This window comes from Saimiri boliviensis, chromosome 7 (assembly GCF_048565385.1).
Source record: "Saimiri boliviensis isolate mSaiBol1 chromosome 7, mSaiBol1.pri, whole genome shotgun sequence".
Taxonomy (NCBI): domain Eukaryota; kingdom Metazoa; phylum Chordata; class Mammalia; order Primates; family Cebidae; genus Saimiri; species Saimiri boliviensis.
This window is the reverse complement of record NC_133455.1, coordinates 117,751,091-117,774,805: the sequence shown is the minus strand read 5'-3', so window position 1 is coordinate 117,774,805 and position 23,715 is coordinate 117,751,091. Positions and strand designations below refer to the sequence as shown.

Sequence of the window (23,715 nt, the reverse complement as noted above, 5' to 3'; positions counted from 1 at the left end):
CCAATAAAAATTGTAGCATAATCTTAGTGCTATTTATTATTTCCAGTGTTGTTCTAAATTAAGATTAGGCTGACCGCTGGTCAATTTAGGTAAGGATATAAAATAATATTGTTATATGTTTAACTTAGTACAAGTTTGGAAAATGTCTATAATACTTTTTAAAAAAGGTTAACTAGAACAGACCTGAAGTGGATTTGGCCATTTATCAGAACTGACTTGTCACTGTCTCCATGTAGGCTTACATTCTGCTAGAATTCTCCCAAATGAAGCTCTTTGCTCACTAATGGGCAAAAGGGAGTTTGTCATTTTAACTTGGAACATATTTTCATCACATAATCATTTTGCTAGTAGAAATAAATGGAAAGTTATCCAGCTGGACATGCTACTTACAAGAACATTACTGAGTAACAAAAGATTTGTTCAAATATTTAATTGGAAGGAACTACATCTGGAATAAGTTTTATTGGAATTCATATTAAAAAAAAGCAAATCCATTAGAAATTGATATAAACAGTTGATTTCATCTGGAACCAAGAATATTAATGAATTGGAACCTAGATGTCCTAACCTATTTCTTTGCATAAAAGCCAGTCGAATTTTGAAATTTATATGGCAATCATACTTTATTACTGTAGGCAGAGCTTTGTTTTCAGCTAATATTTTAGAGACAGATTACCCAAATTACCTAATTTGGTTCCCACTTCACTCCTCCTCAAAAACCAAGCATAAAGAAAGCAGAAGGGGGAATTTTCCCGTCTTCAAAATACAGCCTCCTGCTAAGACCAGCAAGTCAGCAGGAACTCACGGCACTTGGGCTTCTAGTTACTGAACAATTAAGAGACACTGAGTTCCACCCCTAGATGTCCACATAGATCCCATTGATCAAATAATCAAGTCTTGAGTAACGTTTCCTGCGGAGCGATTCTGAGAGGATTCTACCCAAGAGGACAAGACCTATCACCAGGAACAGGACACCAAAAAGCAGAGACCCGATGAGAAGCCATTTTTCAAATGGAAGGCCATACGGATTTTCTGGAACACTGCCCTGGGAGGAACCGCCTGGACTGGCGTCCCTACCTTCCCAGGAAGCAGTTTTATTCGTAGTGGAAGTCTCCACATTTGACGTAGAAAATGCGGTAGGGTTATACACATTCCCCATGTTTAAAGTTAGGTTGGAGATTTCTGTAAATGGTATCGTTCCTAGGCTGCCTTTCGAGTCTGTAGGTACCTGAAAAGTGGTAGTCAGGACTGCTGTTGTAGCCATCGCTTGGAGTGTAGCCACAGCCCGTGTAAAAACTGTAGAAATGAGGGTCATGGGAGGCTGAGACGTGGCAGTGGTTACGGGTGGAGCTGTGGTGGCCAGCTGTGGCTGCGAAGTCCCAGAAAGTGTCACTGAAGCACTGGTGGGTAGAAGGACAGTGGGCTTTGGAGTAGCCGAGGTGGTACGTGGAGAATTAACTGCCACTGTAGTTGGGAATGCACTCACATTTCCAGGCAGCAGATGAGCTATTTCTTGTTTGGAGGAAAACCGTGAACTCTGAGAATGGCCTTTTTCCTTATAAACAAGGAGCTGGGCACTTGCTTCGTCAATCTTAGATAGTTTCTCCAAGTGATCTGAGGATCCAAACTTCTGAGAAAATGTGTCTTTCCATGAGATGTCGGTGGGCTTTGAATGACCTGTGTGATGATGGGCTAGGGGAGTGACTGCTTGTGAAGACTGGCCACGTAAGAGAGAATCTTCCTGGGCTAACTCTTGGCTTGGCAAGTCAGTTCTGGTCAAAGATGGAAAATCTGAAAATGTATGGATAACAAAAGGAAAACTTATATAACTCCATGCTAAGGTAGGTTAAAAAAAGACAAACATATCAGCTTGCTCAAAACATCGCCAAACTGGCTGGGAATGTTGGCTCATGACACCTATAATCCCGGAACTTTGAGAGGCTAAGGCAGGAGGATCATTTGAGGCCAGGAGTTCGAGACCAGCCTGGACAATATAGGGAGATCCTGTCTCTTAAAAAAAAAAAAAAAAAAAAAAATCTCCAAACTGTTGATACTTGACATTTCATTGAAATGCGTGCAAAATGGAAAAACACAAATTGCTAAATGAGAATCTGATAACACCGCCTCTCTACCAGATGCTGTGGTTTATTTCTAGTATGATAGGATAGAAGAGAAATGTGTGGAGGAGGACCAGGCGAATTAAGGAAAAGGTGGGAGCTGCACAGCAGAGAAGCTGGAGGGGCTCAGCAGGGCAGCAAGAGGCTTAGGAGGATGGAGAGGGTTCTCCATCTTCCAGGGAAGAAAGCGGGCTGGAGGGTGACCTGAGCAGGAGAGGATGGCAGGGAGAATGCGGGGGAAGGTGTGGGCTTCTGCCAACTAAGAGAGAGACGACAATTCGGGACCAAGGAATCATCAAGAGAGATTTCAGCGGGGGCCTGGGGCAGGCAAGAAACGCATGTGGAAGCTGTGAGAAATGAGACGACAGAGCAGGAGAGGAAGAAGAATCCCTGTGATGTGCCTCTGACAGGGAGGAGGAGGAGGCACCAGGCAGCGTCTGGTCTCTCCTCTGAGCACGGAGGCCACATCAGCAGCAGAAGGTTGAGGACTCCTTCGAACAACAACAAAACGGACAGATCATCCCGGCACTGTGCTCAGAGGACAGAGGCTATCTGGGAGATTTCACTAGGACTCTTAAAAATTAGAATTTTGGAGCCAATGTCTTAGGTCATGTGGATGATGGGACCAATATTTGAAATCATGATGACCACACTGTAGACATATAGAGCAGAAAACCATACATTCCCGATGCCTGCTGAGGAGAAACCAGCCCCACCTCCTGCTCCTGCTCCAGGAAGCTTAGAATTTTGCTCCTGATCACACACCCATTTATCACAGCTCAAACTGGAAAGGCCTGTTCAAGCAATCAAGTGCAAAGAATGACCATGTGAATTACTGTGTATTACTCTGCTGCTAAGCTAACCATCTCACGCAGATTAGAACTGCAGAAAACACAAGAAAAGAAGCAGAGGAATGTCCTGGCATTTCTCAGTCCACTCTTTTCCTTTCTCTTCCTCAACTCACCTCCATGCCAGTTTCTAAACTGGTCCTCAGTCTCCTCTTTCCTACAAACAGATCCAGAGGCAGCTTTAGATTAATGCCGTCTTGTGACTGTTCTCTAAGGCCTTACCCCTCTAAGAGGTCCTTTGAACTGTCACTTACTCATTCATCTAGGACAGGGCTCAGCAAACTATGGCCTGACGGACAAATCTGGCCTACCATCTGTCTTTGCATGACTTGCAAGCTAAGAATGGTTTTTACTGTTTTTTAGGTTGGAGTCGCACTCTGTCGCCCAGGCTGGAGTGCAGTGGCGTGATCTCAGCTCACTGCAACCTCCGCCTCCCGGATTCAAGCGATTCTCCTGCCACAGTCTCCTGAGTAGCTGGGATTACAGGCGTTTTCCACCATAACTGGCTGATTTTTGAATTTTTAGTAGAGATGGCATTTCACCATGTTGGCCAGGCTGGTCTCAAACTCCTGACCTCAGGTGGTCCACCTGCTTCAGCCTCCCAAAGGGTAGGATTTCAGGGCTGAGCCACCACACCCAGCTAGTTTTTACATTTTTAATGGCTGAAAATAATCAAAAGAATATTGTATGACACAGGAAAAGTATATGAAATTCAAATTTCTGTATTTCTAAACCTAAAATACTGGTGTGAAAAGCCTAAAATGCTATTTGGCCCTTGATAAAAAAAAAAGTTGGTGGACATTTGTCTAGGATATAGTATTCTACTCTAAAATAGATTTGGGTCAAATGAAATATATTTTTTTTAATTTTTTTTTTTTTTTTTGAGAAAGGGTCTTGCTCTCTCTCTAGGCTGGAATGCAGGAGCACAGACACACCTCACTATAGCCTTGATTTTCCAGGTTCAAGCGATCCTTCTACCTCAGCCTCTTGAGGAGCTGGGACCACAGTGCCATATCACCACACCCAGCTAATTTTTGTATTTTTTGTAAAGACAGAGTTTTGCCATGTTGCCCAGGATGGTCTTGAACTCCTGGTATCAAGCAATCTGCCCACCTCAGCCTCCCAAAGTGCTGGGATTACAGGTGTGAGCCATCATGCTTGGCCTATAATTCATTTTAAAGTTAAAAAAGAAAAAGACTATTTATGTGAACACTCTGTGATATGTGGGAAATCATAACTTAAATACGGCCCTTGACAAGCATGACCAAAACAGCTGCTTTCTTTCTCAAGCACACAAACTCATAAATAAAGCAAAGCTAGAGCCAGTCCCACTTCTTGATAAGATTCCTCTGTTGGCAGAGGTCCTAGAACCACACAGGAGTCCTCCACACCTGCTCCATTTGCCTCACCCACTCAGGTTTGCCGTTGGGGCGTGGTGCTTCCCCTCAGTCATGCAGAGACGAGCCACAAAGGCAGCTGCAAAGAGGCTCTGCACCCTTAACTCCTCTTTGGAGTTTTGTTTTCAAACAACTTCACTGAGTCGAAAAATGAGAGACTATTACTTGGACCCCAGCTGAGCAAACAGACTCCCAATTTATTTTATGTCTGAATTCTCCCATTCTTCCAGTCCTTGGTAAAAATGGCATGCCATGAAGCTGCCAACACCAACGATAAAAGATTAAATAATACCAAATGGCAATGGTTTTATAGAATGAACAGAACCCACTGTCATCATTCAAACTCCTGGTCTGTAAATATTAGTCCACTGGATATAGGAAACAGAGGTCAGGCAAGGTGGCTCATGTCCGTAATCTCAGCACTTTGAGAGACCGAGGCGGGATGATTGATTGAGGCCAGAAGTTTGAGACCAGCCTGGGCAACATACTGAGATCCCTATTGCTACAAAAAAATTTTAAAAATTAGCCTGGCGTGGTGGTGCGTATCTGTAGACCCAACTATTCAGGAGGCTGTATGAAGAGGACAGCTTCAGCCCAGGAGAAGGCTGCAGTGAGCCATTATTGCACCACTGCACTGCAGCCTAGGCAAGAGAGTGAGACACTGTCTCAAAAAAAGAAAAAAAAAAAAGAAAGAAAGAAAGAAAAGAAAAATAGAGCTCTTCCAGAAACAAACCACCACAGATACTCATATTTAATTTCATTCCAGGCAGGAGGCAGATAATTCATTTTTAATGTGGTAATCTGAATTCATCAACATGGACAGATTCATAAACAGAATTACCAATACAACTTGCACACATCCTGTAGATATAAACAGTCCTTTGCATACTATGTCCAGGGTTGGTGCCACGTTGCCACTAGGTGTCCATCAACCTGCTCAGGGGCTGGCACTGCCCCCTGGTGGCTGCCATAAGAACCATTTAATTCTATTTTATTTCATTACCTTCACACTCACCCCAAGATTTATATACATGCCAAATTCCCCTTTCCCCATTTCCATTGGCAAAGATCTTCATCCCACACATTCTCTTTTATAGGTGCATTATAAAAGCAACAACACTACAGAAGTATTAGAAAACAAATTCAGCTATAATTTCTATCATCATATTTCAACAGCAATTATTTACACAGATACTGTGTTCTTCATGCTCCTGTTTCAGGGGGTGTTTGACGCATCAGGTTTCCCTGGCACATGAACAAAACTCAGACACAGCCTCAGCCAGAGGGCAAAGCAGCGTCAACACCCAGGCACGCTGGGCAGTACCATTCCCCCAAAGCACCTCATACTTAATGCAGTCAAGAGAGAGCCCTAGATTCCATCCCACAACCCTAAAACTACTCCTCAAGTTTCCCCCAGTGCAGCAAATGGCGTCACCATTCATCTAGAGGCTCAAGGCAAAAACTAGGACTTGGCCTTGACGGTTCTCTTTTTCTGGTCCCCCAGACCCATACCACCAGCAGATCCTGTCAACTGTACTTTGGAACAGCCCATATGTCCACTCCTCTCTCCATCTTGCCTGCCACTCCTTGTGCCTTCACCCGGGTCTCACCCATGGCTCCTAACCAGTCTTTCAATTTTCACTTTGCTGCTGTGTCACTCACTGTTCATTCCCAAGAGGGCAGCTACGGTGAGCTTTGAGAAATCACCTTTAAAACACCACATAACATACCTGCTTTAAAACTCCTGCCAGGCATGGGGACTCTCGCCTGTAATCCTGGCATATGGGAGGCTGACGTGGACGGATCACTTAAGGTCAGGAGTTCGAGACCAGCCTGGCCAACATAACAAAACTATTTGTACTAAAAATACAAAAATTAGCCAGGCATGGTGATGCTTGCCTGTAATCCCAGCTACTCAGGAGGCTGAGGCAGGAGAATCACTTGAACTGGGAGGTGAAGGTAGCACTGAACCGAGATTGTGCCACTGCACTCCAGCCTGGGCGACAGAGTGAGACTCCAACTCAAAAAAATAAAAGTAAAAATAAAACTTTCAACAGCTTCCCACCACACACCTAAGATAAAAACTCCCGGTCGGGCGTGGAGGCTCACACCTGCAATCCCAGCACTTTGGGAGGCCGAGGTGGGTAGATTACCTGAGGTCAGGAGTTTGAGACAAGCCTGACCAACATGGTGAAACCCTGTCTCTACTAAAAATACAAAAATTAGCCAGGCATGGTGGCATGCACCAATAGTTCTAGCTAGGTGGAGGCTGCAGTGAGCTGAGATCGTGCCACTATACTCCAGCCTGGGCAACAGAGTGAGACTGTCTCAAAAAACAAAACAAAACAAAACAAAAAACTCTCTCCTATGACTTACAGGGTGTTATATGATCTGGCCCTCCCTGCCGTTTTGTGTATCACTCTCTGTATATTTCACAATGGGTCAACCAGCTGGGATTGGAGTGTTGGTTTTTCAAACACTCCAAATCATTCTGCCTGAGGACCTTGGACCTGGATGGTCTTCCCTTGATCTCCTCACATCTGGCTCCTTGCTGTTCAGATCTCAGTTTAGGGGTTACATCTTCACTTACTGATTGTCTATTTTAGGGTCCTATCTCAATTCTCTTTATAGCACTTGTGACTATATTTTTCTTGATTATTTATTATGGTTATTGTCTCTCTCCCCTAAAACACAAGTTCCGGAAGGGAGAACCTTGTTTTCCTATTTTTTTTTACTGACAGAGTCTCACTCTGTCATCTAGGCTAGAATGCAGTGACACGAACACAGCTCGCTGCTGCTTTGACCTCCTGGGCTCAAGGGATTCTCCCACCTTGGCCTCCTAAGTAGCTGAGACTACAAGCTCATGCCACCATGCCTGCCTAATTTTTAACATTTTTTTAGAGATGAGGTCTCACCATATTGCCCAGACTGGTCTCGAACTTCTGGCCTCAAGTGATCCTCCAGCCTCCCAGAGTGCTGGAATAATAGGCATGAGCTACCATACTCAGCCAGAACCTTGTTTTTCATATGTAGCGTTGTATCCTTAGGGCATAAAAAGTACTTAGCACATAGAAGATGCTAAATAATATTTGTTATTTATTGAATACATGAACAAGTAGAATATTAAAAATCAGGAGTATGATGATAACAATTTTCTAAAACTTAAATAAAAGAAAAATTGAGGCTGGGCACAGTGGCTCATGGCTATAATCCCAGGACTTTGGGAGGACGAGGTGGATGGATCACCTGAGATCAGAAGTTTGACACCAGCCTGGTTAACACGGTGAAACCCCTTCTCCACTAAAAATACAAACATTAGCCTGGCTAATTTTTCTGTATTTTTAGTAGACATGGGGTTTCACCATGTTGGCCAGCTGGTCTTGAATTCCTGACCTTGTGATCCACCCACCTTAGCCTCCCAAAGTGTTGGGATTAAAGGCGTGAGCCACTGTGCCCAGCCAATAAATATTTCTTGAATGAATTTCCTTTCAGGTCTAGACAACAAAATCCGGTGAGTTTGATTTCAGACGAGATTGGGTGCATTCAGGGAGGTGTGGCCATAAACAAGTTTGATTTCAGATAATGTGATTATAACGGGAACTTAATAACAAATAAACTAGAATTTTCTATATTAAGATGTGACCTCCTTTGGTAGTTTCATTTAGACTCGTAGAAAATCTTTCACATAAACCATATTCTTACATTATTCTAATCACAAAAGAAGAAGTATAATGCTTTTATTACCTCTAATTATCCTGTAAGTCATGAGTCCTTTTGCTGGTTTCAATGGACAGGCTTCCTCACTGGGACAGAAAAATAGGTAGCAGTTGGGTTGCCTAGCTGTTTTTCGAGTGTCGAAGATCATCAAGTTACATGCTTTGTCCCCTGTAATGAAAGGTCTCATAAGCACGATTTTGAAATGAGATTTTTTAAAGAGTAGGGCAAGCAGGAAAAACTTCACTTACTCTGGAGTCCAACACAAACACCTTTGTTCATTTTGTTCACTTGCTTGCTGACTGCTGAATCATTTCCTTTTCCTTAGTTTAGTTGCTTAAGGCAACTTTTAAAAACATTGGGTCTAGCTCTTTTTTTTTTTTTTTTTTTTTCACAAGATGGCACTGAAGGTGAAGAAGGAAGCTCCTGTCCCTCAAGTAGAAGCCAAAGCAAAGGCTTTAAAGGCCAAGAAGGCAGGGCCGAAAGGCGTCCACAACCATACACACACACACACACACACACACACACACACACACACACAAAGACCTGCATGTCACCTCCAGCAGCCCCAGACACTGTGGCTCCTGAGGCAGCCCAAATATCCTGGGAAGAGCATCACCACAAGCTTGATCACGTTGCCATCATCAAGCCCTGACCACTCCTGTGCTATGAAGACAGAAGACAACCACATACTGATTGATGTTCACTCTGGATGTCAGGGCCAACAAGCACCAAACAGGCCGAGAAGAGGCTCAGGCCTGATGGAGAGGAGGCATGTGCTCACAATGCTTTGCATGTTGCCTACAAAACTGGGATTTTTTTTTTTTTTTTTTTTTTTTTGAGATGGAGTTTCACTCTTGTTACCCAGGCTGGAGTGCAATGGTGTGATCTTGGCTCACCACAACCTCTGCCTCCCAGGTTCAAGTGATTCTCCTGCCTCAGCCTCCCAAGTAGCTGGGATTACAGGCATGTGCCACCACACCCGGCTAATTTTGTATTTTTAGTAGAAACGGGGTTTCTCCGTGTTGGTAAGGTTGGTCTTCAACTCCCGACCTCAGGTGATCTGTCCACCTCGGCCTCCCAAAGTGCTGGGATTACAGGTGTGAGCCACCGTGCCTGGCCTTTTTTTTTTTTTTTTTTTGAGACAACGTCTGGCTCTGTTGCTCAGGCTGAAGTGCAATGGCATGATCTCAGCTCGCTGCAACTTCCACCAGGTTCAAGAGATTCTCTCACCTCAGCCTCCAGAGTAGCTGGGACTACAGATGCAAGCTACCACATCCAGACTTTTTGTCTGGATCAAGTCTCCCTATGTTGCCCAGGCTGGTTTTGAACTCCTGGGCTCAAGCCCTTTGCCCTTGTTGGACTCCTAAAGTGCTGGGATTGCAGGTGTAAGCCACCACACCTGGCCATCTCTTGGCTTCTGAAAGCATCTCAGATGCCTATAAAGCCATGAGTGGAGTCAGTAAGATATCCTAGATGTCATGCCTCTTTCCACAAAGGATTTGAGTAGTGTATGGAATACAGTCTATCCTTTAATTTTTATCTGCATCATTCTTTTGTTTTTCTTCCAGTTTCCCCTCTTTCATTGTCAGGTTTGCTTTTTCTATGTTCCTTTTCCTTTTTTTTTTTTTTTTTGAGACGAAGTCTCACTCTGTCATCCATGCTGGAGTGCAGTGGTACAATCTCAGCTGACTGCAACCTCCGCCTCCGAGGTTCAAGTGGTTCTCCTGCCTCAGCCTCCCGAGTAGCTGAAATTACAGGCTAATGTTTGTATTTTTTTTTTTTTTTTTGAGATGGAGTTTCGCTCTTGTTACCCAGGCTGGAGTGCAATGGCGCGATCTCGGCTCACTGCAACCTCCGCCTCCTGGGTTCAAGCAATTCTCCTGCCTCCGCCTCCTGAGTAGCTAGGATTACAGGCATGTGCCACCATGCCCAGCTAATTTTTTGTATTTTTAGTAGAGACGGGGTTTCACCATGTTGACCAGGATGGTCTCGATCTCTTGACCTCGTGATCCACCCACCTCGGCCTCCCAAAGTGCTGGGATTACAGGCTTGAGCCACCGCGCCCGGCTAATGTTTGTATTTTTAGTAGAGACAGGGTTTCACCATATTGGCCAGGCTGGTCTTGAACTCTTGACCTCGTGATTCACCTGCCTTGGCCTCCCAAAGTGACAGGTTTACAGGCATGAGCCACCAAGCCCAGCCACTTCCTCACTTTTCACTCTTAACTATAATTTCTAGTGTCTTTTCTTTTTTGAGTCAGGGTCTTGCTCTGTCATCCAAGCTGCAGTGCAGTGGTACAATTACAGCTCACTTCAGCCTTGATCTCCTGGGTTCAAACAATCCTCCCACCACCTCAGCCTCCCCAGTAGCTGGGACTACAGGTGTGCACCACCAAGCCCAGTGAATTTGTTTTTTGTAGGGGCAGGGTCTCACTATGTTGCCTAGGCTGATCTTGAACTCCTGGGGTCAAGTAATCCACCCCACCTTGGCCTCCCAAAGTACTGGGATTACAGGCATGTAGCTCTGCACCCAGCTGCTGGCTTCTTTTTCTGTTCCTCTTGTGTCCAACAGAAATTAAATTCTCTACTCAACATGGCCTAGATTTGATTTTGTCCTCAATTTGGTACAGTCTCACATCTTTGGGAGGTCAGCATATCCCTATTTGGGTTGACGGTTAAGAGGCACATAGGCTAATCATTAAAAACACACGCTCTGTTGACCATCACCACCACTGCTGCTAGTCAGGCAATGGTGAGAGATCAACTCCAACTCCTCAGAAAGGAAAGAAGATTTAGTTAGCCTCAGCTGGGGGTTTATCATGTCATATCCCCATTACTCAGATTATAAGAGGGGTACTCCTGCTTTTTCTTTCTCAACAATGTGATACCAGAAATATCATTCTTTTTGGCACTTAGGTAAAAGGGAGGGTCCATAAAGCTCAAAATTGTATGTAAGATATTGTGCTCATCATGTTACATACATTTTTCCTTTCCTTCCTTCCTTTTTCTTTCTTTCTTTCTGATGGAGTCTTGCTCTGTCCATAATCCTCAAAATTGTGTGTAAGATATTATGCCCATTATGTTATATGTATTTCTCTCTCTCTCTCTCTCTCTCTCTCTTTCTCTCTCTTTCTTTCTTGATGGAGTCTCGCTCTGTCACCCAGGCTGGAGTGCAGTAGCGCGATCTCGGCTGGTCGCTTCAACCTTCGCCTCCCAAGTTCAAGCAATTCTCTGTCTCAGCCTCCCGAGTAGCTGGGATTATAGGCATCTGCCACCACACCCAGCTAATTCTTGTATTTTTTTTTTTTTCAGTAGAGATGGGGTTTCACCATCTTGGCCAGGCTGGTCTCCTGACCTCGTGATCCACCTACCTCAGCCTCCCAAAGTGCTAGGATTATAGGCATGAGCCACTGTGCCCGGCCTATGTGCGTTTTTCTAGAGTATCATCAAGTTATCAAAGTGCCTTTGAACCCTTAGTGGTTAATCCGTTGCTCAATAAGTGAGGAAAACGTTTGAGATCCATTAAGTGAGGTCCCAAGTACCTTTGCTTGTGGCAAAGCAGTAATAGGACTTCAGCTTATAGAATAAAACAGCAAACCCTCATTTCTTAGAATTGAGGAGAAATGCAGGGCTTTGCCGATGCCTATAAATACCCAGACTTACAGTATTCAGTCCTGCTTGCAGGTGATGTTTCTTTTTCAGATAAATGTTGATGCCAACATTTAAAGTAAAACTAGAAATTTAAATTAAACCTCTGTCATTTCCATAAATTACTTTCATAAAGTGTTCCAAAGCACATTGCTCAATGAGACCATTGAAGGGACTTTTCCTCCTGACACCAAGTATATGGTATCTTCTCCACACCAGTGTTCTGGCAATAATCGCATAACCTACTATTCCATTCAGTTTGGACATGAACTATCCAGAGTTAGCATCAGACCCCATGGATTGTGGGCTCCGTATCACAAGACTGCCCTCACTTCAGAAGCCAGTAGCAAGTATCAGGTCTCCAGGTTACGCACATTTCTGTCTGACTTGGCTGGTACTAATTCAGGGGTTCCCATGGTCCTACCTCCTCAGATTTGATAATTTGCTAGAACGACTAATATAACTAAGGAAAACGCTACATAACTATTACAGTTTATAATAAAGGTTACAAATGAACAGCCAAAAGAGGCTCCTGGAGTCCCAAGTACAGGAGACTCTGCCCCTGGGGAATTGGGGTGCATCATGCTCTTGACACTGGGATGTGTTCACCAACTTGGATGCTCCCCCATCATCTAGGGGTTTTTATGATGGTTTCATTACACAAGCATGACTGATTAAGTCATGGGCCACTGTGACTGAACTCAATCTCCAGCCTGTCTCCTGAGGTGAAACCTCACTAGCACAAACTCAAGTAGAGTTGAAAGTGGCTGGTTATGAATAATCAAGGACGTGATAGGAGCATGATAGGGAAATTCCAAGGTTTTTAGGAGCTTTGTGCCAGGAACTGGAGAAAAAGATCAAATATGTATCTTTTGAGACAAGGTCTTGCTGTGTCACCCAGGCTGAAGTGCAGTTTTGCAATCAAAGCTCACTGGAGGTCATGTGTGGTGGCTCTCGCATGTAATCCCAGCACTTTGGGAGGCTAAGGCAGGAGGATCATTTGAGGTCAGAGGTTAAAGACCAGCCTGACCAACATAGTGAAACCATGTCTCTACTAAAAATAGCTAAAATTAGCCAGGCATGGTGGTGAACGCCTGTAATCTCAGCTACTCAGGACGCTAAGGCAGGAGAATTGCTTGAACCTGGGAGGCAGAGGTTGCAGTGAGCTGAGATTGCACCACTGCACTCCAGCCTGGGTAACAGAGCAAGACTTCATTTCAAACAAACAAACAAAAAGCTCACAGCAGCCTCAACCCCCTGGGCTCAAGCGATCCTCCTATCTCAGCCTCCCAGTAGCTGGGACTACAGGCATGTGCCACCACACCCAGCTAATATTTTACTTTTTACAGAGAACAGGGTCTTGCTATGTTGCCCAGTCTGGTCTCAACTCCTGGGCTCAAGCAATCCTCCTACCATGGCCTCTCAAAGTTCTGGGATTATAGGAATGAGCCACCATGCCTGGCCATTCATTAGCTTTTCCAGGCACCTTAATGGCAAGGCCTTGTCCATCTTATTCACTGTTTTCTCTCTAGCAACTAGTAAAGTGTTAGGTACTCAATAATTTTTTTTTTTCATTTAGAGAATTCAAACAGGGTCATAAGTAAAATTGAAAAAAGACCACTGTTTTATTAAGATACATAGTATACTTCTCTTTTCAGTTCTAAGATTTAAATCCTAAAATAAAGTATGTAAAGTCCTGGTTCAAACCTATGGGTCTCAGTTTCCTCCTGTGTCATGAAAATGGGTCATTCTAGGCCAGGCACCATAGCTTATGCCTGTAATTCCAGCACTTTGGGAGGCCGAGGCAGGTGGATCACCTGAGGTCAGGAGTTCAAGACCAGCCTAGCCAACATGGTGAAACCCTGTCTCTATAAAAAAAAATTTATGAAAAACCAATAATAATAAAAAAGGAAATGGGTCAGTCTAAACGACTCCTCATCCCACTAGACTTCTAGAAGCTACGGTTACTTAGTAGTCAGCGGTTTTTTTTGACTTATCCTATGCTACCAGCTCCACGGAAGGAGAAGTGGGGGTTTTATGCTTCCAACTTAAAGATCAAATGCTGATTTTCCCATGAGATAAGAATTTTATTTTTTATCTCAACTCCTTTTCTCTGTCGGCATTTTCTTTGCAGTATCACACCGTATTCCAACACTCCGTGATGATAGCAGCTAAGCATTTCAATAGGATTTTTGTTTTCAATATTCTAGATACCAGTTGGGATATAACACCAATGATTCTCAACCTCCTCTTTACCCAGTCACCTGAGGGATATAGACATATATTCATCAATAACTTTGACTCAGTTTAGCGGAGGGGAGGGCACACTTATAGAAAATTCTCCAGTGATTATGTATGTCACTTACATTTATACCCTATTGAGAGTCACTGGTATAAGCAATTCAGCCACATCCCCCAGCTACTGAAGTCACAAAACACATGAAACAAAGGATTCAGGTACTATTTACCTGATATGTTTTCTGTTGAACAGCAAGAATGAATGCAGTCTTCTTGAGTTAAAGTATACATGGGCTCATTGCCTCTGATTCCCTTAGAAAGAGATGACTGGATGTCAATGACAACATCTTCTAGACTCTTGTTGAGGCAATTCTGACCAGCAGACAGCCTTAGTGTCAGGAAACAAATTATTATCAAAGTGGAAGTCAAGCTCCCTTCTCCCCTGAAGAACATTTTAAACTTCAGTTTAGTTTTGATCTTCAAAGATCAAGGATAATCCTCCCTCTGGTCCTAGTTTGCTTTAAGAAGGTTGCACAGGTGATGAAATTTCTCTCTAGAACAAAAATGGAAAATCATCAATGAGTTTTGTTCCTTTAACAAACAAGGCAAGAAACATTTCATTTCCTTAAAGTCAATGAAAAGAACCCACATACAATTTAGAGAAGAAAACAAGTATTCTTTTGTTTCACTTTTAGTAAATTTAAGGCAACCTTTCATTAAACACTTGGCAAAGAACTAATAAGCATAAACAAACATACTACCTAACCAATGCTTAAAAGCTGACAATGGCTGTGAAGGAACAGGTGTAAACAGTAGGCCTGCCTCAGAGTTCTACAATCCTTCCCTTTTCTAACTCAGAGCCGAAGATACAACTTTCTTTCTTCCTTTCATTTTTTTGAGTCAGAGTTTCACTCTGTCACCAGGCTGGAGTGCAGTGGCATGATCTCGGCTCACTGCAACCTCTGCCTCCCGGGTTCAAGCTCAAGCGATTCTCCTGCCTTAGCCTCCCCAGTAGCTGGGGCTACAGGAGTGTGCCACCTGCCACCACGCCCAGTTAATATTTGTATTTTTTTTTTTTTTTTTTTTGAGACGGAGTTTCGCTCTTGTTACCCAGGCTGGAGTGCAATGGCGCGATCTTGGTTCACCGCAACCTCCGCCTCCTGGGTTCAAGCAATTCTCCTGCCTCAGCCTCCTGAGTAGATGGGATTATAGACCCGTGCCACCATGCCCAGCTAATTTTTTTGTATCTTTAGTAGAGACGGGGTTTCACCATGTTGACCAGGATGGTCTCGATCTCATGACCTCGTGATCCACCCGCCTCAGCCTCCCAAAGTGCTGGGATTACAGGCTTGAGCCACCGCGCCCGGCAATATTTGTATTTTTAATAGAGACAGAGTTTCACCATGTTGCCCAGGATAGTCTCGATCTCTTGACCTTGTGATCTGCCCACCTTGGCCTCCCAAAGTGCTGGGATTACAGGCATGAGCCACCGCACCCATGGACACAATTTTCCAGCCTAGAGAACACAAATTTCTAGTAATTGATGAAGCAGTTGTAATAGGTTTGAGAATATTTCTTTTCTCAGTAATAAGAATCAGTATTTTAAAATTATCTACTAGGGGCTAGGCGTGGTAGCTCATGCCTGTAATCACAGCACTTTGGAAGGCTGAGGTAGATGGATTGCTTAAGCTCAGGAGTTTGAAACCAGCCTGGGCAACATGGTGAAACCTCATCTCTACTAAAAATACAAAAAAAATTAGCTGGGTGTGGTAACGCATGCCTGTGGTCCCAGATACTTGGGAGGCTGAGGTGGGAGGATCGCTGGACCCCAGGAAGTTGAGGCTGCAGTGAGCCATGATGGCACCACTGCACTCCAGCCTGGGTGACAGAGCAAGACCATGCTTCAAAAAAAAAAAAAAACTTTAAAATTAAAAGCTGGGCTCGGGGGCTCACACTTGTAATCCTAGCACTTTGGGAGGCCGAGGTGGGCAGATCACAAGGTCAGGAGTTCGAGACCAGCCCGCCCAACATGGTGAAATCCTCGTCTTTACTAAAATACAAAAATTAGCAAGGCATGGAGGTATACCTGTTATCAATCCCAGCTACTCGGGAGGCTGAGGCAGAAGAATCGCTTGAATGAGGAAGGTGGAGGTTGCAGTAAGCCTAGATCGCATACTGCACTCCAGCCTGGGTGACAGAGCGACACTCCATCTCAAAATAAATAAATAAATAAATAAATAAATAAATAAAATAGATAGCCGGGTGTGGTGGCTCAAGCCTGTAATCCCAGCACTTTGGGAGGCTGAGGTGGGTGGATCACGAGGTCAAGAGATCAAGACCATCCTGGTCAACATGGTAAAACCCCATCTCTACTAAAAATGCAAAAAATTAGCTGGGCATGGTGGCACATGCCTGTAATCCCAGCTACTCAGGAGGCTGAGGCAGAAGACTTGCCTGAACCCAGGAGGCGGAGGTTGCGGTGAGCCGAGATCGCGCCATTGCACTCCAGCCTGGGTAACAAGAGCGAAACTCCGTCTCAAAAAAAAAAAAAAAAAAAAAAATAGATAACAATATGCTAGATGGTAGACATTGTGCTGAGCAATTTACTACTCTTTTTAATTGTTATCTTTAATTAATTAATTAAATTTATTACCTTCTTCTTATTTATTACCCTCTTTAATCCTTATACAAACTGTGATGGTTAATACTGAGTGTCAACTTGATTGGATTGAAGGATACAAAGTATTGATCTTGGGTATGTCTATGAGGGTGTTGCCAAAGGAGATTAACGTTTGAGTCAGCAGGCTGGGAAAGGCAGACCCACCCTTAATCTGGGTGAGTACAATCTAATCAGCTGCCAGTACAGCTAGAAAATAAGCAGGCAGAAAAATGTGAAAAAGAGAGAATGGCATAGACTCTTATTCTGTTTTTTCTGTTTGTTTTGAGATGGAGTCTTGCTCTGTTGCCCAGGCTGGAGTGCAGTGGTGTGATCTTGCCTCACTGCAACCACCACCTCCCAGGTTCAAGCGATTCTCTTGCCTCAGCCTCCGGAGTAGATGGGACTACAGGCGTGTACCACCATACCTGGCTAATTTTTTGTATTTTTAGTAGAGACGGGGTATCACAGTGTTAGCTAGGATGGTCTCCAGCTCCCAACCTAGTGATCCGCCTGCCTCAGTCTCCCACAGTGCTGGGATTAAAGGCATAAACCACTGCGCTCGGCCCCAGGATATATCTTTCTCCTGAGCTGGATGCTTCCTGCTCTCAAATATCAGACTCCCAAGTTCTTCAGTTTTGGAACTCCTTGCTCGTCAGCCTACAAATAGCCTATTGTGGGACCTTGTGATCATGTGAGTTAATACTTAATAAACTTCCCTTTATATATATATCTATCCCTCTAGAGGACCCCCTGACTAATATAGCAACCTTGCAAAAAAGCTATTACTGGCCGGGCACAGTGGCTCATGTCTGTAATCCCAGCACTTTGGGAGGCTGAGGTGGGCAGATCACCTGAGGTCAGGACTTTGAGATCAGCCTGGCCAACATGGCAAAAACCTGTCTCTATTAAAAACACAAAATCAGCTGGGTGTGATGGTGGACACCTGTAATCCCAGCTACTTGGGAGGCTGAGGAAGGAGAATCACTTGAACCCAGGAGGCGGAGGTTGCAGTGAGCCAAGATCGTGCCACTGCACTCCAGCCTGGATGACAGAGCAAGACTCCATCTCGGAAAAAAAAAAAATACAAAAGTCACACTATGGATAATGCCAACTCTATTGAGATGGTGGTTCTTTTAGGAAAAATAAATGTTAAACTGGCAAGACAATACAAGAAATTATCCTCACTAATCCACCTCCACATTTCTAGAATACAAATTGTTCACTGAATGATCCCTTAGACCAGAATTACTACTTCTTTAACCTTTCTTTGGTCATTAACCCTTTCGATAGTCTAAGGAAGTGCAGGATCTCTTCTGAGAGAGATTTAAAAATGCATAAAATGAAATATGTCATATTCCAAAGGAAGCCAGTTATATTGAAATATAATTGACTGGGCTCAGTGGCTCATGCCTATAGTCCCAGCACTTTGGGAGGCCAAGCTGGGTGGATCATGAGGTCAAGAGATTGAGCCCATCCTGGGTAACATGGTGAAACCCTCTCTCTACTAAAAATACAAAAATTAGTTGGGCATGGTGGTATGTGCATGTAGTCCCAGTTACTTGGGAGGCTGAAGCAGGAGAATCACTTGAACCCAGGAGACGGAGGTTGCAGTGAGCCAAGATTGTCCTACTGCACTCTAGCCTGGCAACAGAGTGAGACTCCGTCTCAAAAAAGAAAGAAAGAAAGAAATATAATTATATTAAAATGTAATTATCAAAATAGTTTTAAAATGTCCCTACAAAATTCTGGTGAAAGAAATCAAATAGAGAGATATTACATGTTCATGGATAGGAAGACTCTATATCTTGTTAAGATATCAGTACTTCCCAACTTGAGCTACAGATTAAATACAGTCCCAATCAAAAGCCCAGAGTTATTTTTTGGATATCAACCGATTTTAAAACTTACATGGAAATGCAGAAAAGATCTAGAATAGTCCAGAATACTAACAAACAAAGTTGGAAGACTGATACTGACTTCAACATTTACTGTAAAGCTACAGTAATTTTAAAAGTATGGTATTAGAAAGAGAGTCAACTGATCTTTGACAAAGGAGCAAAAGCAATTCAATGGAGAAAGAATAGTCTTTTCTTTCTTTCTTTTTTTATAAGATGAAGTTTCACTCTTGTTGCCCAGGCTGGAGTGCAATGGCACGATCTTGGTTCACTACAACCTCTGCCTTCTCGGTTCAAGTGATTCTTCTGCCTCAGCTTCCTGTGTAGCTGGGATTACAGGCATATGCCACCATGCCTGGCTAATTTTGCATTTTTAATAAAGATGAGGTTTCTACATGTTGGTCAGGCTGGTCTTGAACTCCCGACCTCAGGTGATCCACCTGCCTTGGCCTCCCAAAGTGCTGGGATTACAGGTGTGAGCCACCACACCCAGTGAGAATAGTCTTCAAAAAATGGTAATGGAACAACTGGATATCCACTTGTAAAAATGAAAAAATAAATAAATCTAGCCACATACTTTATACTGTTTGGAAAAATTAGCTCTAAATGGATCACCAATTTAAATATAAAATGTAAAACTATAAAATTTCTAGAAAATAACAGAAGAAAATCCTTGTGACCTTAGATTAGGTGATGAGTTTTTAAATACAATATCAAGAGCACACTCCATGAAAGAAAAAATTGATGTTGGACTTCATTAAAATTAAAAACTTCTGTTCTGCAAAAGATACTGTTAGAACAAAAAGACAAGCCACAGACTTGGAAGAAATATTTGGTTATTTTTTTGGAGGAATATTTGCGAAACAAAAGCAGTAGTCCCCAACCTTTCTGGCACCAGGGACCAGTTTCATGGAAGACAATTTTTCCATGGATTGGGTTTTGTGGGGTTTGGTTCAGGATGATTCAAGTGCATTGTATTTATTGTGCACTTTATTTCTATTATTACATTACAATATATAATGAAATAATTATACAACTCACCATAATGTAGAATCAGTGGGAGCCTTCAGCTTGTCTTCCTGCAACTAGACAATCCCATCTGGGGGTGATGGGAGATAGTGACAGATCATCAGGCATTAGATTCTCATAAGCAGTATGCAACCTAGATCCTTCACAGGCACAATTTACAATAGGGTTCACGCTCCTATGAGAATCTAATTCCACCACTGATCTGACAGGAGGTGAAGCTCAGGTGATAATGCAAGCAAAGGGGAGTGGCCGTAAATGCAGATAAAGCTTTGCTCACTGCCCCACTGCTCACCTCCTGCTGTGTGGCCCATCTCCTAATAGGTATTGGTCCTGGCCCAGAGGTTGGGGACCCACATGATAAACGACTGGTATCCAAAATATACCAAGAACTCTTAAAAGTCAGCAATAAGAAAACAAACTCAATGGACAAAAGATCTGAACAGACACCTTACCAAAGAAACTAAACAGATGACAAATAAGCATATGAAAATGTATCTAACATCATATGTCATTAGGGGATTGCAAATTCAAACAAGATACCACTACCCACCTATGAGAATGGCTAAAATCCAAAAAATGAGCAATACCAAATGCAAGTGCATGGAGCAACAGAACTTCTTTACACATCTGTAATCCCAGCACTTTGGGAGGCTAAGGTGGGTGCTTCACTTGAGGTCAGGAGTTTGAGAACAGCCCGGCCAACATGGTGAAACCCAAGTCTCTCAAAAAAAAAAAAAAAAAAAAAAAAAATCAGCCAGGCATGGTGGCAGGCGCCTGTAATCCCAGCTACTTGGGAAGCTAAGGCAGGAGAATCGCTTGCTGGTGGGGAATGCAAAATGGCACAGCCACTTTGGGAGAAGTCTGGCAGTCTCTTACCAAGCTAAATGTAGTCTTAAAATACAATTCAGCAATTGTCCTCCTATGTATTCATTCAAATGAACTGAAAACTTATGTCCAGATAAAAATCTGCACAAGAATATTTATAGTAGCTTTATTCATAATTACCAAAAACTAAAAGCAACCAAGATGCCCCTCAATCAATGAATAAACAAAATGAGATACATCCATACATTGGAATATTATTCAGTAACAAAAATAAAGGAACTACCAAGCCACAAAAAGACATGGAGGAATCTTAACTGCATATTACTAAGTGAAAGAAGCCAGTCTGAACAGATAAGACTCCAACTATACGACATTCTAAAGAAGGCAAACTACAGTGGCAGTAAAAAGGTCAGTGGTTACCAGGAGAACAAGAGTGGGAGGATGAATCCGTGGAGTACAAGGAGTATTTAGGGCAGTGAAACTATTCTGTATATTACGGTAATGGAGGATACATGTTATTGGACACCTGTCAAAACCCATAGAAATGTGAAACACACAGAGTGAACATTATGTGAACTGTGGACTTTTGGTTCAAAAACAAGGTAAAAGAAAACACAAAAACAAAAACCAGTATACGGCAATAAAACACAAGTCTAATACCTTTCTTGCTGTCTGTCAAAATTCTGTATACAGTAAAATAGTAACATTTATTGCTTCTAACATGCTAGTTCCTATGCTAAGCACTTATTTTTTTCAGCATTTTCGCAAGCATAAGCACTTTATATATATCATGTCGTTTAATCCTTACAGATCCCACTATTACCCTCATTTTCAGTTAAAACTTATAAAAAGTTGTGGGACATAATATGTGCTTCTTTATTAACCTATTAAGTAACAAGTGGTCATCTAATAACTGCCATAATTTTGACATGGTATTGAGTAAAGATAACATTTTGAAATATGTACAACAAGTCATGTGATATAAAAGTATCAGCAATATCTACTGGGGGCAAATCATAGCTACTGCTGATACTACTGTGGCTCTCGCCTACGTTCCATTTCAAAAGTCGGTGAAATAATAAATTTTTCCACCCAAGTTCACAGACATCCTGAATTCTATCCATGGAAACCTTATCATGGACTCCCCAGGTTAAGAATTCTGGCCAAGGTACTTAATATGCTGCCATATTTTGCAAGCCTCTAGAGAATCAAGAGAAAACCAGGTCAATACTTGATTTTGAATGGTTTCTAATGGAGCCTCTTTTCAAGCTTCTGCAAAGAAACCTGAAGTGTGCAAGGAGGTGGGGCACGAGCTGTTTTAGGTAAGCAGCATCGCCAGAAGTGCTGAAGAGTTTTATATTATTAAAAAGACTCGGCAATATTAGGTTGGTGACGTTTTCTAATCCATTACTATTTAGGCCTTAAGGGCCTGACGTCGAGTTGAATCTTGTTGAAAGACGGGCGGGGGAATGGATACAGGCGGTGAGAGAGGATGTCCCTGAGTTTTAACGCCTGCATACAAGAGTCGCTAAAACTTACTCGCACGTAACTAGTTCAAATACTGGAAATCATCTTACTCATAGCACACTATAATTTACCAAGATGCTTATTAGCTGTACACACACACTCTCTACAGAGAATTGGACAATTAGCAGTTTCAATAATGAATACAGAGACGACTCCTACAAGAAAACAGGGAACATTTTCCCTCCCTTTGAGGAAACGCATGTTGCCTACTGAGCTAATCTTCTGCCTCTCCTTCTGATGTCAAGGCAGAGCGAGAGCCATTTATGGCAGGTGCCTTGAGCCTGTCTGGAGGTCCGCTTCGGAATAATGCAGAGAGACTCAAGGATCCTGGTCAGCCCTTATTGGCCCCAGCTGGTCCTTCGGATGCTCGGGTGTGGGTGGAGGAGCCTCGGCCCCTGGAAAAGAGGGGACCTACTCTCTCCGCAGGAGGCGACGTGGCCCGCAGCCCGTCAGGGGTGGGTGGTGGGGAGACCCGTTTACCTGGCGGCGAGAAGACCCCGGGGCCCCTGCTGCCCTCCGGGTGCGAGGACAGCTCTGCGGCGCCCGCGGGAAGGAGCGGCGAATCCGCGCGGCGGTCTCGGCGAGGCCGGCAGGGGATGCTCTGCAGCTCCCGCACCGGCCCGGCGGGTTTTGTGGTTAGCAAGTTCCTGCTTCCGTCGCAGCGACGGAAAGTTTGCCGCGGGGGAAGGGCACGTTCCTGCCCTGCAACCCGGAGCTGCTTCCCGGCAACATCAGCGCGTGCTCCCCGCGGAGGCTCCGGGCTCCTGGCCTCCCGCCCCAGCGCTGAGCCCTGCAGGGAGCCGGCGCCCCCACCCCGCTTAGCCGCACCGCGGACCCCGGGCTGAGCGCGCTGCGAGAGGCACTGCGCTGCTCCCTGCTGGTGGCCCGAGGGTCTGCAGCTGAGTCTCGCCTCGCGGAGGCCGGAGCCCGCAGCCCGCGCACATAAAAATAAACACGGGGAAAACGTCAAACAGTCCAAAAATATGCGGTGACAAGTCTACCCCTTACCCCCGTGCCCCAGTCTCCTAGTCTTCCTCCGCGGAGGCTGAGAGCAGTTTTTTGATGTTCAAGAGCTTACCGTGCATCCTATTAGGGGCGTCGTTCTGAGAATCCTCTTTCCATACTTGGAGGATGGAGACCTCAATTCAGATGGCAATTCTTGGGTTAAATGTTATGCGCAAGACAAACCTCAAGGAAGGTATTTGGCTTTCTGCAGGATTTATTGTTTGTAGGTAGGATAATAATGGTGAAAATGCTGGTGTTTGTAACATATATTAAAATTGTATCCCTAACACTTAGCATAGTGCCTGGTACACAACAGGCGCTCAGTAAATATTTAACTAAAAGGTTTTTGTTGACTGAATGAATGGAAAAGAACTGCATAGGGAATAGGTTGTGGAAGTTTCTAAATCACTGCTGGCCCCATCCCCACCTCCACAAACACACACACAAATGCAACATTACTAAATGACTGACACTTAATTTGTCATGTGGTCTATCTAACCTTTGACAGTATCTTCACCTCTGTGTTGAAAGAGCTTGGAGACCTGAAGCACTATGCAATTGCAAGTATGTCTAGGTCTGTAAGCCAACAGCTATACCCTAGTCTAAACCAGTAACTTCAGGAGGATTAGGTTGACTGAGAATACTTGCGAACAATGGTCCATTGTGTGAAATTAACTCTACTTGTAACCAAAGGATGACTCTTGAATTGCAATGTTGCTAAAGCTTGGTTTGAAAGAGTCACCAAAGAAAAGTAAACTCCAGAGTAATTTTCCATTGCAGTGATTTTCCTGATGCAACAAGGGACTGATCT

General features: G+C 43.7%; 1 protein-coding gene across 3 annotated transcripts; it reads right to left on the bottom strand.

The window, feature by feature from the left end:
• Nucleotides 1-415: 415 nt before the first annotated feature.
• On the bottom strand, nt 416-23,159 carry MANSC1 (MANSC domain containing 1). Of its 3 annotated transcripts, XM_039461703.2 has the most exons (5): nt 22,380-22,759; nt 19,560-19,617; nt 14,195-14,517; nt 8,107-8,247; nt 416-1,791 (listed from the first exon to the last, which is right to left on the bottom strand). In XM_039461703.2, the coding sequence occupies exons 3-5, from the start codon at nt 14,415-14,417 to the stop codon at nt 857-859; spliced, it is 1,299 nt and encodes a 432-aa protein (XP_039317637.2). In that variant the 5' UTR covers nt 14,418-14,517; nt 19,560-19,617; nt 22,380-22,759; the 3' UTR covers nt 416-856. The 3 variants fall into 3 exon arrangements, with proteins under 3 accessions (XP_039317637.2, XP_010343403.3, XP_003934572.3); XM_010345101.3 differs by lacking the exons at nt 19,560-19,617; nt 22,380-22,759 and adding an exon at nt 22,978-23,159; XM_003934523.4 differs by lacking the exon at nt 19,560-19,617.
• Nucleotides 23,160-23,715: the final 556 nt, after the last annotated feature.

Coding starts and splice junctions, on each gene's coding strand:
- MANSC1 (XM_010345101.3), bottom strand. CDS start 14,417: ATGTTCTTCAGGGGAGAAGGGAGCTTGACTTCCACTTTGATAATAATT. Junction 8,248..14,194: donor TTCAACAGAAAACATATCAG/GTAAATAGTACC, acceptor CTTTCATTACAG/GGGACAAAGCATGTAACTTG. Junction 1,792..8,106: donor GACTTACAGGATAATTAGAG/GTAATAAAAGCA, acceptor ATACATTTTCAG/ATTTTCCATCTTTGACCAGA.